At 41.2% G+C, this 17,284-nt stretch overlaps 1 protein-coding gene across 1 annotated transcript; it reads right to left on the reverse strand.

Moving 5' to 3' along the window:
• Positions 1-1,097: 1,097 nt before the first annotated feature.
• On the reverse strand, positions 1,098-15,923 carry LOC139370287 (zinc finger protein 431-like). Its single transcript, XM_071109678.1, has 5 exons — positions 15,916-15,923; positions 15,032-15,624; positions 7,941-8,971; positions 1,735-1,847; positions 1,098-1,389 (listed from the first exon to the last, which is right to left on the reverse strand). Exons 1-5 carry the CDS (start codon positions 15,921-15,923, stop codon positions 1,098-1,100), a joined length of 2,037 nt encoding a protein of 678 aa, XP_070965779.1.
• Between the last annotated feature and the right edge of the window lie 1,361 nt (positions 15,924-17,284).

Raw genomic sequence — 17,284 nt, forward strand, 5'->3', positions numbered from 1 at the left:
TAGGCCTTGAAATACATCCACAGGTACACCTCCAATTGACTCAAATTATGTCAATTAGCCTATCAGAAGCTTCCAAAGATATTATGAATTATAAGTGAAATAATCTGTCTGTAAACAATTGTTGGAAAAAATACCTGTGTCATGCACAAAGTAGATGTCCTAACCGACTTGCCAAAACTATAGTTTGTTAACAAGAAATGTGTGGAGTGGATGAAAAACTAGTTTTAATGACTCCAACCTAAGTGTATGTAAACTTCCGACTTCAACTGTACATACACTTATAAATACTCATACATACATATATACCAGTCAAAGTTTGGACCCATCTACTCATTCAAGGGTTTTTATTTCTTTTTACTACTTTCTACATTGTAGAATAAAACTATGAAATAACACATATGGAATCATTTCGTAGCCAAAAAAGTGTTAAACAAATCTAAATATATTTGAGATTCTTCAAAGTAACCACCCTTTGTCTTGATGACAGCTTCGCACACTCTTGGCATTCTCTCAACCAGCTTCATGAGGATGTCACCCGGAATGTATTTCAATTAACAGGTGTGCCTTGTTAAAAGTTAATTTGTGCAATTTCTTTCCTTCTTAATGTGTTTGAGCCAATCAGTTGTGTTGTGACAAGGTAGGGGTGGTATACTGAAGATAGCTAAACGATAGTCCATCATTACTTTAAGATGTGAAGGTCAGTGATTCCGGGAAACATTTCAACAACTTAAAGGAAAAGAGAAAAGTCAGAACAATTCTCAGTCAAAAACAACAGCCAGAACAAAACCTCTGTATTCGTTCAGGTCCTCTAACACTACACAGCCCATTCAAATAAGAAAAGCTTGATGATGAGTTGGTTATTTGAATCAGCTGTGCTAGGGCACAAACCAAACCCTCACCGCGAAAACACATCCACAAACACAATCCTTTATAATACATGCAGGAGGAAAAAAACTGAAAGTCGAGACACATTCGGAGTGTCTGGGGACTACTGACCCATCATTAATTGGGCCTTCATCTGTCCTCTGTTCCACTGTTCAGCCTACACCTGTCCTATGTCCTACTGTTCAGCCTACATCTGTCCTATGTCCCACTGTTCAGCCTACGTTCGTATCTCCTGTGTGTATTATCTCATGTCTTTTCATGTGTCTTAACTGGGTAAAACTCTTTCCACACTGGGAGCAGTGATGAGGCTTCTCTCCCGTGTGCGTCCTCTCATGTCTTCTCAGGTCCCCTAACCAGGCAAAACTCTTTTCACATTGGGAGCAGTGGTATGGCTTCTCCCCTGTGTGTATTCTCTCATGCTGGTTCAGTTGTCCTTTCAGCTTAAAACTCTTTCCACACTGGGAGCAGTGATGAGGCTTATTTCCTGTGTGTGTCCTCTCATGTCTTTTCAGGCTCGCTAACAAGGAAAAACTCTTTCCACACTGGGAGCAGTGGAAATGCTTCTCTAGCTTCTCCCCTGTGTGTATTATCTCATGCACTTTCAGGTATTCTTTAAGGTTAAAACTCTTTCCACACTGGGGGCAGTGATGAGTCTTATTTCCTGTGTGTGTCCTCTCATGTCTTTTCAGGCTCGCTAACAAGGAAAAACTCTTTCCACACTGGGAGCATTGGAAAGGTTTATCGCATGTGTGTGTCCTCTCATGTCTTTTCAGGCACCCTGATGAGGAAAATCTCTTTACACAAAGGGAGCAGGGGTAAGGCTTCTCCCTTGTATGCAGTATCTTATGCTCTTTCAGACTTCCTAACTGGGTAAATCTCTTTCCACACTGGGAGCAGTAGTAAGGCTTCTCTCCTGTGTGTATTCTCTCGTGTATTTTCAGGCTCCCTAACTCGGTAAAACTGTTTTCACACTGGGAGCAGTGGTAAGGCTTCTCCCGTGTGTGATTTATCTCATGTGTTTTCAAGCTCCCTAACACTGTAAAACTCTTTCCGCAAAGGGAGCAGTGATAAGGCTTCTCCGCTGTGTGCAAAGTCTTGTGGCCTTTCAGGTCCCACAACTGGTTAAAACCCTTTCCACAGTGGGAGCAGTGGTATGGCTTTTCTCCTGTATGTATTCTCTCATGCCGCTTCAAGTTTCCTAACTGGTTAACCAGATAGGGCTACTACACAGCTCATTACTGCCACAGATAACCATATAGACCTTGGCTACTACACAGCTCATTACTACCACAGATAATCAGATAGGGCTACTACACAGCTCATTACTACCACAGATAATCAGATAGGGCTACTACACAGCTCATTACTACCACAGATAACCAGAATACAGGCTACTACTACACAGCTCATTACTGCCACAGCTCCACTAGAGTTGGAATGGGCTAAAAGATTTGGCTCCACCAAATATAGTTTGTCAATGCCATGATTCCTCTCGTCCTTCCTGTAGCAATGCAAGTCATTTTCAGTCAACCTTCAGCTTTTGGAAGAAAAAAAAATGACTCCTACTTATTCAAATGACACCAAGATTCTTTTAAATTAGATTTTTTGTTGTAATCTGGCCTCGGGTTATTTAATCACATGTATTTATAAAGCCCTTTTTACATCAGCCGATGTCACAAAATGCTGTACAGAAACCCAGCCTAAAACCCCAAACAGCAAGCAATGCAGATGTAGAAGAACTCCCTAGAAAGGCCGGAATCTAGGAAGAAACCTAGAGAGGAACCAGGCTCTGAGGGGTGGCCAGTCCTCTTCTGGCTGTGCCAGGTGGAGATTATAACACTACATGGCCAAGATGTTCAAACGATCATAGATGACCAGCAGGGTCAAATAATAATATTGAGGGATCTGATTTGAATTCAACCTCCTCGCAAGATAGTTGTGGAGGTTTCATTCAGGTCTCTATTTAAATAAACACTATGTATTTTGCAGGAGAAAGACCAGACTCAGAGGAACCAGAGACGTCCAAACCAGCAAGACGACACCACTGCTCCCACTGTGGAAAGGGTTTTAACCAGTTAGGGGACCTGAAAACACATGAGAGAATACATACAGGAGAAAAGCCATACCACTGCTCCAAGTGTGAAAAAGGTTTTAACTGTGGTAGTAATGAGCTGTGTAGTAGCCCTATGTGGTTATCTGTGGTAGTAATGAGCTGTGTAGTAGCCCTATGTGGTTATCTGTGGTAGTAATGAGCTGTGTAGTAGCCCTATCTGGTTATCTGTGGTAGTAATGAGCTGTGTGGTAGCCCTATGTGGTTATCTGTGGTAGTAATGAGCTGTGTAGTAGCCCGATGTGGTTATCTAATAGACCTAGGACAACGACGCCTTTGCCTTTCACTCCTCATTGAATTTTTCCATCTTGGTATTGTTTTCTCAATCTCACTTCCTGTGAGATTTGGCATTCCGAATATATATATATGATTGACAAATAGCATAGAATCAGACTATTCCAAAATTATTCACATTTAAAAAGCTGCAACATTAGGATTTTAAACACTTCATTAGAACAGTTTGGAAAATACTCGTCATAACTTGAATTTTGTCTTAATGCTGTTATGATATTTAAATTAATAGGTTATTTTTTGGTCGTTTGGTTCCAATTGGGGGGCGGGGCTTGCATGCATAATTTCTGTCTTGATAATGCTTTGTTATAAAGGTTTGTTCAAATTTCTCATGCGATTTTTATATCTTGCTATTGTTCCTTCTCTCTCTCATTATTACTTGAGGGTTCCCATGTTTTAGGTTATTCAGAAACAACGTCTAACTTTCTGATAATGCCTAGAACAATGTTAGATGTATCTATTGTTTGATCATGAAATAGCGCGGCACGAGAAATCTAACCGGCATTAAACTGAGTGTCTTAATAGACCAAGTCGTATCACCGCCCCCAGGTGGTGAAGGTAGGAAACAACACATCCACTCCGCTGAGCCTCAACACTGGATCAAATGGAGAGAAAATAGAACATGTGAGCAATAAGACACCCGAGTGTCCACTATAAAAATAGACTTCAGCTATTGGCCCAGATCATCCAATGTTCAACAGAGAAAATAATAATTTCTGATTGGATATTTTGCACTCGTTTATACAGACCCCTTGACTTTTTCCACATTTTGTTACATTACATTCTTGTTCTAAAAAGGATTACATTTATTTTACTCCGATTTTTATTCTACACACAATATCCCACAATGACAAAGCGAAAACAGGTTTGTATACATTTTGGCAAATGTATAAAAATAAATAAATCTGGAACTGATTTACATAAGTATTCAGACCCTTAACTCAGTACTTGATGAAGCAGACTCACTCTACCCCTGATACCAAATTAATTTTTGTTAAGGTCGGCAGGTAGCCCAGTGGGGCGGATAGATCATTGGACCAGTAGCCGAAAGGTTGCAAGATCAAATCCCTGAGCTGACAAGGTAAAACATCTGTCGTTCTGCCCCTGAACAAGGCAGTTGTTGTTGAACCCACTGTTCCTAGGCCGCCATTGAAAATAGCATTTTGTTCTTATTAACTGACATGTCTAGTCAAATAAAGGTAACAGTAAAAAAATAAAAAGGTGCGAAAATGAACTAAACGATTTGGTATCTTTTTGATTATGGAAGATTGAATACGCGCACGTGAAACTGTTTGCTTGGAATAATTTGTAGCTGTCGTTTCTATCTGCGCATTAGAGAACCCCCGACTCAGTTTCCCCTCACAGAAAACACGCGCTACCGTAAAGTGTCGTCTATCCACTTAAAAGAAAATTCAGGCAGAAACAGATGGGTGACTTGACCGCCTTTTGCGAATTACGGCTCATTTGACCAAATCAAATGTATTTATATAGCTCGTCTTACATCAGCTGATATCTCAAAGTGCTGTACAGAAACCCAGCATAAAACCCCAAACAGCAAGCAATGCAGGTGTAGAAGCACGAAGCACTTGACGGCAGTCTTTAACACTGCACATTAGTTCAATTGTTAAAATAACTACAGAGTTTGTTCCACTGTTTTTAAAACAGCACTTACTGGTGTTAATCAGATCTCCAGTCTCCTCCAATGTGACAGTAATCTCCCCCTCCTCCTTCATTCCCTCTTTCACTCTTAAAGATTCTTCCTCTTCTTTCACCGTAACTTCTTCCTCTTTCACTGTAACAGCCTCATCCTCTACTTCTTGTTTAACTGTGACAGCCTCCTCTTCCTTCTCCTCTTTCACGGGGGCTTCTTTCTCCTCTTCTTTAGCAGGGAGGGAGTAGCTTAGTGAACTCATGGTCGAGGATGTTAGAAAGCTAGTTAGCATTAGCCTAATGTTACTTAGCTAGAGAGCTAACAACGTAAATAGTAAATTAAATAGAGTAATTTGTAAATACGCAGACAGTGTGTTTAAAACACTGAGGTTAATATACAAAAAAATGGCCAAAAGGCTTCAATGTTTTAGTTTTATGTTGGCTAGCACTCTACCGAGGTGGATGAATTGCGGTTGTCGAAAAAACATCCCGTCCACTACATTATACGTCACGGAAGAGGCATCACCTGAAAGACTCATCGTCACCTGCTGGCTGGAGTGAGTAACACAGTTGAACAAAAACAATATTCTGGAAAACAACGTAAAAAAATAATTGTTAAATAATAATTGTTAAATAACCAGTTCTCTTACAGATATTAATTTCCTCAAATGGCTGGATAGGGATTTGTACATTATGAATAAACCCTGTTAGGAATCAACCCTGTTAGGTATCAACCCTGTTAGGAATCTTAACCCCAACCCTAACCCCATAAACCCAACCACTAGCCTAGCTAATGTTAGCCACAACAAATAGAAATTCGTAACATATCATACGAAATTACAATTGAACCAAAGTGGAATAGACGTTGAATTGACGTCTGTGCCCAGTGGGTTGCTAGTTATAAATATCTTTGATAGTCTAGTGTCTCGCTCCCAAAGCAAGCCAGCTAGCAACTAGCAAAGTAAATATGACATTAAATGGGACAACCAGCCATATCCGAGAGAAGTGCGTTTAAAACACAGCGGTAAATATACGCAGAAAGCGCGGTAGCCATTTCCTGTAGTCATTTATGCTGCAATTATTTATTTATTTAAATGTATTTCAGAATTTCATTGTAAATAAAGGCTCATTCAAACATCCCGACAAAAATCTGGTGTTTCTATGTCAAACAGTTTTGTTATATTTTCTTCTGTGATGTATATAGAGTGTAATAAACAAACCCAAAACGTGTCTTCTTTTTTTGTTGTTGCCCATAAACCATGTATGTGAGACGTATACTTTTATTTAAAAGTGTATTTGTTTTGAGACGACCAAGAATCACTCTGTGTGACCCTGATTTAGCCCCCTTTGCAGTAAAAGGTTAAGAGCTTCAATGTTTCGGCTATGTTGGTTACCGAGGTAACCGACTAGCTGTTGTTGAGGAAGCGTCCCGTCCACTAGATTATACGTCACACTGGCCACACCATTTACTACCGACTGAAGTTGGTAATGCGCTGAACTAGGAAACTCAAACATTCCTGACTTGCTGATTAGTTGAACGCAAGTTTCCTAGTTCCGACTAGCACGTGAACGTGGTAAAAAATCTTTATTTTATTTTCAGACAAAACTCTTTATTTTTCATGTATTTTTATTTAAAAAACTATATGGATACGTACAAAAGAGAAGCATGTGTTGATCAGAACAGATTTTTAATGAGCAAGTTTTTAAAACAGGCTACTATACTACACATCTGCATTTAGGATATAAATCAAACAGATCATCTCACAATATGCAGCTGGATCTATACTGCTCCTACATAGTATAACAATGCAATGTATATAATGAACAGACTAGGTCTATACTGCTCCTACATGCTTGCCACAGATTGTGTGCAAGGATTCGAAATCATCACAGCACAGCTACATCCTTCCATACATCAGAGGGGTGGGGAGGCAGGGTAGCCTAGTGGTTAGAGTGTAGGGGCGGCAGGGTAGCCTAGTGGCTAGAGTGTAGGGGCGGCAGGGTAGCCTAGTGGTTAGAGTGTAGGAACGGCAGGGTAGCCTAGTGGTTAGAGCGTTGGACTAGTAACCGGGAAAGTTGCAAGTTCAAACCCCCGAGCTGACAAGGTACAAATCAGGTACAGTGAATTTGTTCTTTAACTGACTTGCCTAGTTAATTAAAGGTAAAATAAAATAAAAATAAGAGAACTGACTAAACATCTCACCAATTGCTCTACCAGGTACAATGGAAAGCTTGTCAAAAATCTGAAAGAAGCAGATGAGCAGATGAAGCCACACCAGATGGGACACCAATGTAGAGTATGGGCTGTATATTGTGATTGAACAGTGAAATAAGACCTGTACATGTGAAGCTGTTTGGTACTTTTTCTATTTTAAATACTAAGTACTTTCACAACTATTTTAAATACTAAGTACTTTCACAACTATTTTAAATACTAAGTACTTTCACAACTATTTTAAATACTAAGTACATTCACAACTATTTTAAATACTAAGTACATTCACAACTATTTTAAATACATCCAAATCATTGTAATATTTATTATTGTACGGTCTTTCAAATTCTTAATATGATATGTAGTTGAAGAATTTGCAAATACATTCCATTATTCAACTGGGTGTTTTTTCATATCTAGGTCATGTAATAATTATCTGTAAACACTGGTTTTGAAATGAATGAAGCCCTGCTCCAAAGGTGTCTTCTACCCCCGTGTGCGTCTCTCATTTTCTTTCAGGCCCCTTAACTGAAGAAAACCCCTTTCTACACTGGGAGCAAAGGTGAGGCTACACTCATGTGTGTGTCCTCTCGTGTGTTTTTAGGTGCACTAACTGCACAAAACCCTTTCCACACTGGGAACAGAGGTGAGGCTTCTCTCCTGAGTGTGTCATTTTATGCGTTTTCAGGCTCACTACCCAGTTAAACCCCTTTCCACACAGAGCACTGGAATGGTTGTTCTCGTGTGTATTCTCATATGCTCTTTCAGATGCCATGAGTGAATATATCCCTTTCCACACTGAGAGCATTGGAAAGGCCTCTCTACTAAGTGTGTTCTCTCATGTGATTTCAGATCCCCTGATGAGAAAAATTTATTTTCACACTTAGAGCATTGATACGGTTTCTCTCCAGTGTGTGTTCTTTCATGCACTTTTAAATGCCCTGACTGTCCAAAACTCTTTCCACACTGAGAGCAGTGATGAGGCTTCTCCCCTGTATGTGTTCTTTCATGATCTTTCAGCTTCCCTCTCTGGGTAAAACTCTTTCCACACTGGGAGCATTGGAATGGCTTCTCTCCTGTGTGTATTCTTTCATGGTCTTTCAGATGCGATGACTGGATAAATCCCTTTCCACACTGAGAGCATTGGAAAGGCCTCTCTACTAAGTGTGTTTTCTCATGTGATTTCAGGTACCCTGATGACAAAAATGTATTTTCACACTGGGAGCATTGATATGGCTTCTCTCCAGTGTGTGTTCTTTCATGCACTTTTAAATGCCCTGACTGTCCAAAACCCTTTCCACACTGAGAGCAGCGATGAGGCTTCTCACCTGTATGTCTTCTTTCATGATTTGTCAGCTTCCCTCTCTGGGTAAAACTCTTTCCACACTGGGAGCATTGGAATGGCTTCTCTCCTGTGTGTATTCTTTCATGCTCTTTCAGATGCGATGACTGGATAAATCCCTTTCCACACTGAGAGCATTGGAAAGGCCTCTCTACTAAGTGTGTTTTCTCATATGATTTCAGGTCCCCTGATGAGAAAAATTTATTTTCACACTGTGAGCATTGATACGGCTTCTCTCCAGTGTGTATTCTTTCATGCACTTTTAGATCACCTGACTGTCCAAAACCCTTTCCACACTGGGAGCAGTGATAAGGCTTCTCCCCTGTATGTGTTCTCTTATGTTGTTTCAGGTGCCCTAACCGGATAAATCTCTTTCCACACTGGGAACAGTGGTGGGGTCTTGCTGGTTTGGATGTCACTGGGGCCGATTCCCCCGTAGGACTCTTCCTAGTGTCAGAGCGAGAGTCTGGCCTCTCTCCTGTCAAAGACAAACATAGTATTTGGTTAAAACAGAATGAATGAAACCTACACATGATAAAAATGTCTTATGTGGTTTAATCAAGTCTCGATTCCTCATTAGAAAATAAGTAGTTTGGATCCTGAATGGATCCTGAATGCTGATTGGTTGATACACATTTGCAATAATCCACTGGTAATACATGTTAAAAGTTCCATTTGAATTATCCCAAAAGATCCACTGCCCCACAGCCCAGCCAGGCCATTTATAAACTAATCTCCACTGTCCCACAGCCCAGCCAGGCCATTTATAAACTAATCTCCACTGTCCCACAGCCCAGCCAGGCCATGTATAAACTAATCTCCACTATCCCACAGCCCAGCCAGGCCATGTATAAACTAATCTCCACTGTCCCACAGCCCAGCCAGGCCATTTATAAACTAATCTCCACTGTCCCACAGCCCAGCCAGGCCATGTATAAACTAATCTCCACTGTCCCACAGCCCAGCCAGGCCATGTATAAACTAATCTCCACTGTCCCACAGCCCAGCCAGGCCATGTATAAACTAATCTCCACTGTCCCACAGCCCAGCCAGGCCATTTATAAACTAATCTCCACTGTCCCACAGCCCAGCCAGGCCATGTATAAACTAATCTCCACTGTCCCACAGCCCAGCCAGGCCATTCATAAACTAATCTCCACTGTCCCACAGCCCAGCCAGGCCATTTATAAACTAATCTCCACTGCCCCACAGCCCAGCCAGGCCATTCATAAACTAATCTCCACTGCCCCACAGCCCAGCCAGGCCATTTATAAACTAATCTCCACTGCCCCACAGCCCAGCCAGGCCATTTATAAACTAATCTCCACAGCCCTGCCAGGCCATTTATAAACTAATCTCCACTGTCCCACAGCCCAGCCAGGCCATTAATAAACTAATCTCCACTGTCCCACAGCCCAGCCAGGCCATTTATAAACTAATCTCCACTGTCCCACAGCCCAGCCAGGCCATGTATAAACTAATCTCCACTGTCCCACAGCCCAGCCAGGTAATTTATAAACTAATCTCCACTGGAAGAAAAGCATATAAGCATACGGTCATCATTAACCCATGGTTACTAGTCTACCATTTGGTTTGGAACAGAGGGACATCATTAACCCATGGCTACTAGCCTAACATTTGGTTTGGAACAGAGGGACATCATTAACCCATGGCTACTAGCCTAACATTTGGTTTGGAACAGAGGGACATCATTAACCCATGGCTTCTAGCCTAACATTTGGTTTGGAACAGAGGGACATCATTAACCCATGGCTACTAGCCTAACATTTGGTTTGGAACAGAGGGACATCATTAACCCATGGCTTCTAGCCTAACATTTGGTTTGGAACAGAGGGACATCATTAACCCATGGCTACTAGCCTAACATTATTATCAATACACTATAAAGGACTGTTTCAAACCTGTGGATTATCATCAACACAGCAGGGTAGCCTAGTGGTTAGAGTGGAGGGACGGCAGGGTAGCCTAGTGGTTAGAGTGGAGGGGCGGCAGGGTAGCCTAGTGGTTAGAGCGTTGGACTAGTAACCGAAAGGTTGCAAGTTCAAACCCCCTGAGCTGACAAGATACAAATCTGTCTTTCTGCCCCTGAACAGGCAGTTAACCAACTGTTCCTAGGCCGTCATTGAAAATAAGAATTTGTCCTTAACTGACTTGCCTAGTTAAATAAAGGTAAAATAAAAAATTTAAAAAACACACTATAAAGGACTGTTTCAACCCTGTGGATTATTATCATCAACACACTATAAAGGACTGTTTCAACCCTGTGGATTATCAACAACACACTATAAAGGACTGTTTCAACCCTGTGGATTATTATCATCAACACACTATAAAGGACTGTTTCAACCCTGTGGAAGTTGTGATTTTTCTAAGTGGCTCGCTAATTGTAGTGATTCCAAGCGCATGGCCAAGAGAGCGCGTTCTTTTTGTTTGTCTCAGGTAAAGACAATAACTATTCCCTGTCTTAAATTTTTATAGATTATTTACTTATTAGGGTATCTAAGGTTTAATTATAAATGTTGTTTGACTTGTTTGGATAAGTTTATGAGTAACGTTTGGGGTTCATTCATTTGTATGCATTTTGATGAAGGGAAATCGGTGGATTATTGACTGAAGGGTGCCAGCTGAACTGAGTTTTTATGGATATAAAGAAGGACTTTATCGAACAAAATTACCATTTGTGATGTATCTGGGACCTTTTGGAGTGCCAACAGAAGAAGATCCTCAAAGGTAAGGCTATATATTATATTATTATTATTATTATACACTATATTATATCGCTATTTCTGACTATCGTGTCGCAACTGCCTGCTTGAAATCTGGGTTTCATGTTTTTGTATGCGGGGCGCTATCCTCAGATAATCGCATGGTTTGCTTTCGCCGTAAAGTCTTTTTTTGTAAACTGACACCGGGGCTGGATTAACAAGAAGTTAAGCACTATTTTGATGTATTACACTTGTATTTATATGACTGTTAAATATTTATATTTCTGTTGTTTGAATTCCATGTGTTTTTTAATCGTTTTGATGTCTTCACTATTATTATTCTACAATAGAAAAGTCCAAATAAAGAAAAACCCTTGAATGAGTAGGTGTTCTAAAGCTTTTGACCAGTAGCTTAGAATAATATATTTGTAGATCAGAAGCAATACAGACCACATTGAAGTGTCTGGAGTTTAGTTTGCCTGTTCTACAGTCTAGTAAAGAAAGGGGGGGTTGACTGGGACAGGCAATGTAACATCCATAATGTTTTAAGGAAAAGTTTTTGTAAAACAAGCACCTTACATTGGATCATCTTGAAACTTTCTCTCCAAAGCTAACTTTCATCAAGGATTTATATGGTCAATTGGTTTCTCTCTTTTCATTGGCAGAATCCTTTTTCAGTGTTATGATATTCATAACATCCATATCCACCAGTCTATCTTCCTGTCAACTAACACAACTCTGCTGGTTGTCCTGGTAACAGATACCGGTGGGCAGATCTATTGTATTTGTTCAAACTAAACTACAGCACTTACTTTGATGTGTCAAATCTGATCCTTTCTTCTCTTCTCCTCCTCTCACAGTTCCACTCAGCCCCGTTGTTTTCCTGCAGTCCACCAGCAGCACAGACAACCTCTTCATACCCAGCAGTAAGGTGCTACCGGGAGAGGCACGACGCGGGGACTCCGGGAGGGAGGAAGGGCTAGCATTGTCCTAGTAACCATAAAGAGGGGACACAGACACATATCATTATGGATGCTGATGTCACTGTTGTCATAAAGTTCTTTACATAAACCCAGCCCCCGATAGAGCAAGCTGTATGCTAGACCAGACCAAGCTGTATGCTAGACCAGACCAAGCTGTACCATCTGGTGTTCTGATCTGGAGAGACTCTTCTCTGCCTCGTCAGCAATAGGATGTTGTTGAGGCTCCCCAGAGGATCCACAATAGTCATGTCTCTCTCCTGTGTGAACAATCATAGGGTCTTACAAGAGGCATTAATATCTCTGAACAGGGCCTACAATTTAACAAGAAGATTAACGAGAAGTGTATCTTTAAAATGGTGGATAATACTTGTATGTTTGAGGAATTAAAAAAAATAGATTTCTGTTGTTTGAATTTGGCGCCCTGCAATTTCACTGGCTGTTGGCGAGGTGGGACGCTAGCGTCCAGAACGATCCCAGAGAGGTTAAGGACTGTTTCAACCCTGTGGATTTTATCATCAATACACTATAAAGGACTGTTTCAACCCTGTGGATTATTATCATCAACACACTATAAAGGACTGTTTCAACTAGAGGTCGACCGATTATGATTTTTCAACGCCAATACCGATTATTGGAGGACCAAAAAGACCGATACCGATTAATCGGCCGATTTTTTAAATTAATTTGTAATAATGACAATTACAACAATACTGAATGAGCACTTTTATTTTCACTTAATATAATACATCAATAAAAATCAATTTAGCCTCAAATAAATAATGAAACATGTTCAATTTGGTTTAAATAATGCAAAAACAAATAGCCTCCACATTGACTCTGTACTGGTACCTCCTGTATATAGCCTCCACATTGACTCTGTACTGGTACCTCCTGTATATAGCCTCCACATTGACTCTGTACTGGTACCCCCTGTATACAGCCTCCACATTGACTCTGTACTGGTACCTCCTGTATATAGCCTCCACATTGACTCTGTACTGGTACCCCCTGTATATAGCCTCCACATTGACTCTGTACTGGTACCCCCTGTATATAGCCTCCACATTGACTCTGTACTGGTACCTCCTGTATATAGCCTCCACATTGACTCTGTACTGGTACCCCCTGTATATAGTCTCCACATTGACTCTGTACTGGTACCCCCTGTATATAGCCTCCACATTGACTCTGTACCGGTACCCCCTGTATATAACCTCCACATTGACTCTGTACTGGTACCTCCTGTATATAGCCTCCACATTGACTCTGTACTGGTACCCCCTGTATATAGCCTCCACATTGACTCTGTACTGGTACCCCCTGTATATAGCCTCCACATTGACTCTGTACTGGTACCCCCTGTATATAGCCTCCACATTAACTCTGTACTGGTACCCCCTGTATATAGCCTCCACATTGACTCTGTACTGGTACCCCCTGTATATAGCCTCCACATTAACTCTGTACTGGTATCTCCTGTATATAGTCTCCACATTAACTCTGTACTGGTACCTCCTGTATATTGCCTCCACATTAACTCTGTACTGGTACCTCCTGTATATTGCCTCCACATTGACTCTGTACTGGTATCTCCTGTATATAGTCTCCACATTAACTCTGTACTGGTACCTCCTGTATATTGCCTCCACATTGACTATGTACTGGTACCCCCTGTATATAGTTTCCACATTGACTATGTACTGGTACCCCCTGTATATAGCCTCCACATTAACTCTGTACTGGTTTAAATAGTAGAGTAGAGAGAGAGAGTAGAGTTCGACCGATTATGATTTTTCAACGCTGATACCGATTATTAGAGCGATTAATTGGACTATTTTTTTGTTTGTTTTTCTAATAATGACAATTACAACAATACTGAATGAACACTTATTTAACTTAATATAATACATCAATAAAAATCAATTTAGCCTCAAATAAATGATGAAACATGTTCAATTTGGTTTAAATAATGCAAAAACAAAGTGTCGGAGAAGTAAATAAATGGCAATATGTGCCATTTAAAAAGCTAACGTTTGAGTTCCTTGCACAGAACATGAGAACATATGAAAGCTGGTGGTTCCTTTTAACATGAGACTTCAATATTTCAAGGTAAGAGGTTTTCGGTTGGAGTTAATATAGTATTTATAGAACTATTTCTCTCTATACCATTTGTATTTCATATACCTTTGACTATTGGATGTTCTTATAGGCACTCTAGTATTGCCTGTGTAACAGTATAGCTTCCGTCCCTCTCCTCGCCCCTACCTGGGCTCGAACCAGGAACACATCGACAACAGCCACACTCGAAGCAGCGTTACCCATCGCTCCACAAAAGCCGCGGCCCTTGCAAGGGGAACAACTACTCCAAATCTCAGAGCGAGTGACGTTTGAAACACTATTAGCGCACACCCAGCTAACTAGCTAGCCATTTCACAATAATCCACAGGGTTGAGTTTTTTCAATTCAATAACGCCATAGAGATTTCAATCGGATCGGCCTGTCTTACCTTTATAGGCCTAACTCAAATAATACGGACCTAATAACGCCAGAGATTTCAATCGGATCGGTCTGTCTAACCATATAGGCCTAACTCAAATACTACAGACATAAGACATTTTCTCCAATCTGGGCGTTTCCTTCTCTCCCTAAAGCAATGCTGTTTTTCAACGTTAACGTTTTGGTGATGGCCCTCTGTCTTTGTAGCTTTAACAATTCCTACAATACAGAATCAATTATTCAAGTGTAGAACTTCAGTACAATAACCCTTAAAAAACACGATTTTTTTAACAACTGCAGAGTTTGTGCCACTGTTTTTAAGACAGTTCTCACTGGTGTTAATCAGATCTCCAGTGTCCTCCTCTTCACCCTTCTTCTCCTCCTCTTTCACAGTGACAGTCATATCTTCCTTTTCTTCCTCCTCTTTCACTCTAAAAACGTCCTCTTCCTCCTTCACCAACACAGCTTCTTCCTCTCCTTTCCATGTGACAGTCATCTCCCCCTCCTCTTCCTCCTTCACCAACACAGCTTCTTCCTCCCCTTTCCATGTGACAGTCATCTCCCCCTCCTCCTTCACTAACACAGCTTCTTCCTCCCCTTTCACTGTGACAGTCATCTCCCCCTCCTCTTCCTCCTTCACTAACACAGCTTCTTCCTCCCCTTTCACTGTGACAGTCATCTCCCCCTCCTCTTCCTCCTTCACTAACACAGCTTCTTCCTCCCCTTTCACTGTGACAGTCATCTCCCCCTCCTCCTTCACTAACACAGCTTCTTCCTCCCCTTCCCCTGTGACAGTCATCTCCGGATCCTCGCCTTTCACGGTGATATCATCCTCCTCTTCCTCTTTCATGATAATGTTCAGCCCCAGAGCTTCTTTTTCCGACCAGCAGACCTCTTCTTTAATAGGGGTCGAGTAGCTTATTGAGCTGATGGTGGTGGATGTTAGTTGGCTAGCTAGTTAATTAGCATTAGCGACTAGCGTAGTGCTAGGCTATCTTAACACGTTAGCTAACAACATACTTTTGACATTTAATAACTAGTAAGCAGACAGACTGCGTGCTTAAAACCCTAATATACACAAAATTGTGAAAAGAGCTCCGATGTTTTGGTTTGTATATTTGCTAGCAAGCTAACGAGTCCGTCTTGCTGTTGAAAAAGCTTCCCGCTCCGTCCACTAGATTATACGTCACGCAAGAAAAAATACTTGAAAGACTCACATCGCCATCTGCTGACTGGAGTGGGTAACGCAATTTTGGAAAATATTCACTACACCGTGTTTATTCTGCCAAACAATATGTCATAACAAAATAACCAGATATTTGTTTCCTTATGTAACGGATGTGAAGTGGCGGTGGTGCGCGCTAAATAGCGTTTCAATCGGTGACGTCACTTGCTCTGAGACCTTGAAGCAGTGGTTCCCCTTGCTCTGCAAGGGCCGCGGCTTTTGTGGAGCGATGGGTATAACGATGCTTCGTGGGTGACTGTTGTTGATGAGTGCAGAGGGTCCCTGGTTCGAGCCTGGATATGGGCGACTAAAGTTAAACTGTTAGTTATAGCCGTTTTACATCCGTTACACACTTACTTCTTACCACTTTTGAGAGGCCTTTTGCCTCTTACCAGGCCGTCATTATAAACAACAATTTGTTCTTATTTGACCTGCCTTGTACATACATTTTTTTAAATTAAAGTAACAGCTAATACTCTCTCCTCTACGCAGATTCTGTCCGTACAACCAGGGTTATAAAATGCATAGCAATATTTTTTGCCGCATCACAATTCTCAAAACTGATCGAAACAAGACAGGCTGGAAGAAAAAAAATCGTCTGGATAATAATGGTTGAGATGATTAGGCTTCTTCTAGCTATCCTAGTTTAGCCTGGTCGGGATAATCCTACATCCTCTTTGCTCAAGCCGAAACAATAGCTTTAGTAATTCTCTTCTATTTTCCCATCTATTATGTTCAGTTGGTCCTCGATTCCGTTGACAGCGGCAATATGGAACACTGTGGCTTGTTCGTGTCTGCTTCCTGGTCACATGACCACCATGCATGAAGAGAGAGCGAGCGCAGATCAACATATTTCCTGCTGGACGAAGCCTCAGGCATCTTCTTTAAAAATATATATATATATGTTTTTACTCTATAACCCAATGCAATTACTTTCTGTCCTTAGCCATAGGGTTCCACAAAAACAGGAAGTTACCTTTCACAGTATACAGGTGAGTTAAGTGGAAGCCGCTCCTATTCCTCAGAATAATCAGTTATAAACAGTTATAACTTCCGCTGACACGTCACTGCTCAGACTGGTAGTTTGTGTATCAACAGAGGCCTCGGACTTGATCAGGTGTTCATCTGTCTGAAGCTACTGAAGTGACTACTTCCTGTGATCAGGTGTTCATCTGTCTGAAGCTACTGAAGTGACTACTTCCTGTGATCAGGTGTTCATCTGTCTGAAGCTACTGAAGTGACTACTTCCTGTGGACACAGCTACTGTATAAAGGGCTGCTTGAAGGTTTCCTAGCGATCACCAGAGTTTCTGTCTGCTGTGTTAGATGGATGGACATGAAGGCCATGATACAGTCTCAAGT

Source organism: Oncorhynchus clarkii, chromosome 17 (genome assembly GCF_045791955.1).
Source record: "Oncorhynchus clarkii lewisi isolate Uvic-CL-2024 chromosome 17, UVic_Ocla_1.0, whole genome shotgun sequence".
In the NCBI taxonomy this organism is placed as follows: Eukaryota; Metazoa; Chordata; class Actinopteri; order Salmoniformes; family Salmonidae; genus Oncorhynchus; species Oncorhynchus clarkii.

Coding starts and splice junctions, on each gene's coding strand:
- LOC139370287 (XM_071109678.1), bottom strand. Junction 8,972..15,031: donor TGGAGATCTGATTAACACCA/GTGAGAACTGTC, acceptor TGTCTTTGACAG/GAGAGAGGCCAGACTCTCGC. Junction 1,390..1,734: donor CAGTTAGGAAGTCTGAAAGA/GCATAAGATACT, acceptor GAGCCTGAAAAG/ACATGAGAGGACACACACAG.